This window comes from Octopus bimaculoides, chromosome 29 (assembly GCF_001194135.2).
Source record: "Octopus bimaculoides isolate UCB-OBI-ISO-001 chromosome 29, ASM119413v2, whole genome shotgun sequence".
Classification (NCBI taxonomy): Eukaryota; Metazoa; Mollusca; class Cephalopoda; order Octopoda; family Octopodidae; genus Octopus; species Octopus bimaculoides.
Window position 1 is genome coordinate 1,525,372 of NC_069009.1, and position 1,242 is coordinate 1,526,613.

Sequence of the window (1,242 nt, forward strand, 5' to 3'; positions counted from 1 at the left end):
TTCCTTTCTTTGATAATAATATTCCTTTCTTTGATAATAATATTCCTTTCTTTGATAATAATATTCCTTTCTTTGATAATAATATTCCTTTCTTTGATAATAATATTCCTTTCTTTGATAATAATATTCCTTTCTTGATAATAATATTCTTGATAATAATAATAATACAGGGTGATTCAAAAGTCTCCATACATAGGAAACTGTTATTCTTTTTATAAAAGCAGTTTATAAGACCCCCTAGATCCCCTGATCTGACCCCTATCAATTTCTACCTTTGGGGGCATTTAAAAGGCATGGTGTATCGTAGAACAAAAAACACTTTCGGCAATGGATGAAGGTCACAAACTCACCTGATGAAAGTTAATTGTTTCAATCTTATCCATGCTGTTTTCTATGTCCTTTTCTGTGTACAGCATGTCTTCTGTGGCTATGTTGCTGGTGGGTGTATAAAAACAGAGAATAACGTATGTTATTTTTATACATACATGATAGTATGTTTGTGTGTGTGTGTGTGTGTGAAGCTGTATACAAACATACATATATATAAATGGAGGTGCAATGGCCCAGTGGTTAGGACAGCGGACTCGTGGTCATAGGATCGCAGTTTCGATTCCCAGACCGGGCGTTGTGAGTGTTTATTGAGCGAAAACATCTAAAGCTCCACGAGGCTCCGGCAGGGGATGGTGGCGAACCCTGCTGTACTCTTTCACCACAACTTTCTCTCTCACTCTTACTTCCTGTTTCTGTTGTGCCTGTAATTCAAAGGGCCAGCCTTGTCACACTGTGTCACGTTGAATCTCCCCGAGAACTACGTTAAGGGTACACGTGTCTGTGGAGTGCTCAGCCACTTGCACGTTAATTTCACGAGCAGGCTGTTCCGTTGATCGGATCAATTGGAACTCTCGACGTCGTAAGCAACGGACTGCCAACAACAAACATATATAAATGCATAAACAAACACACACATGCATCTTTTAATTTTCATCTTCTGCTTGTTCAGTGTCCAACGAAGGAAAGGTACGCATAAATGGGCTGGCTACACCCCTGGCAGAGGCCTTGGATTATGGTCTCACTTGGCTTGCCGGGTCTTCTCACGCAGGACTGACCTGGGGTCTATTTAAGGGCAGAACGGCTGAAGAGAAAGGCAAATAGAAGTAGGTGGAAGGAGGAAGTAGGTAGTTCAATGAAGGGGAGGGTGTTGAGGCAGAGGAAGGACAAGAAGAGATAAGAGAGGTGGTGCAG

At 41.3% G+C, this 1,242-nt stretch overlaps 1 protein-coding gene across 1 annotated transcript in view; it reads right to left on the reverse strand.

The window, feature by feature from the left end:
* LOC106876794 (cleavage and polyadenylation specificity factor subunit 3) overlaps positions 1-1,242 on the reverse strand; it is a 19,303-nt gene that overhangs the window by 13,820 nt on the left and 4,241 nt on the right. The window contains exon 5 of the mRNA XM_014925504.2: positions 351-435. Within this exon, the coding sequence (XP_014780990.1) occupies positions 351-435 (85 nt within the window). The remainder of the gene's footprint in view (positions 1-350; positions 436-1,242) is intronic.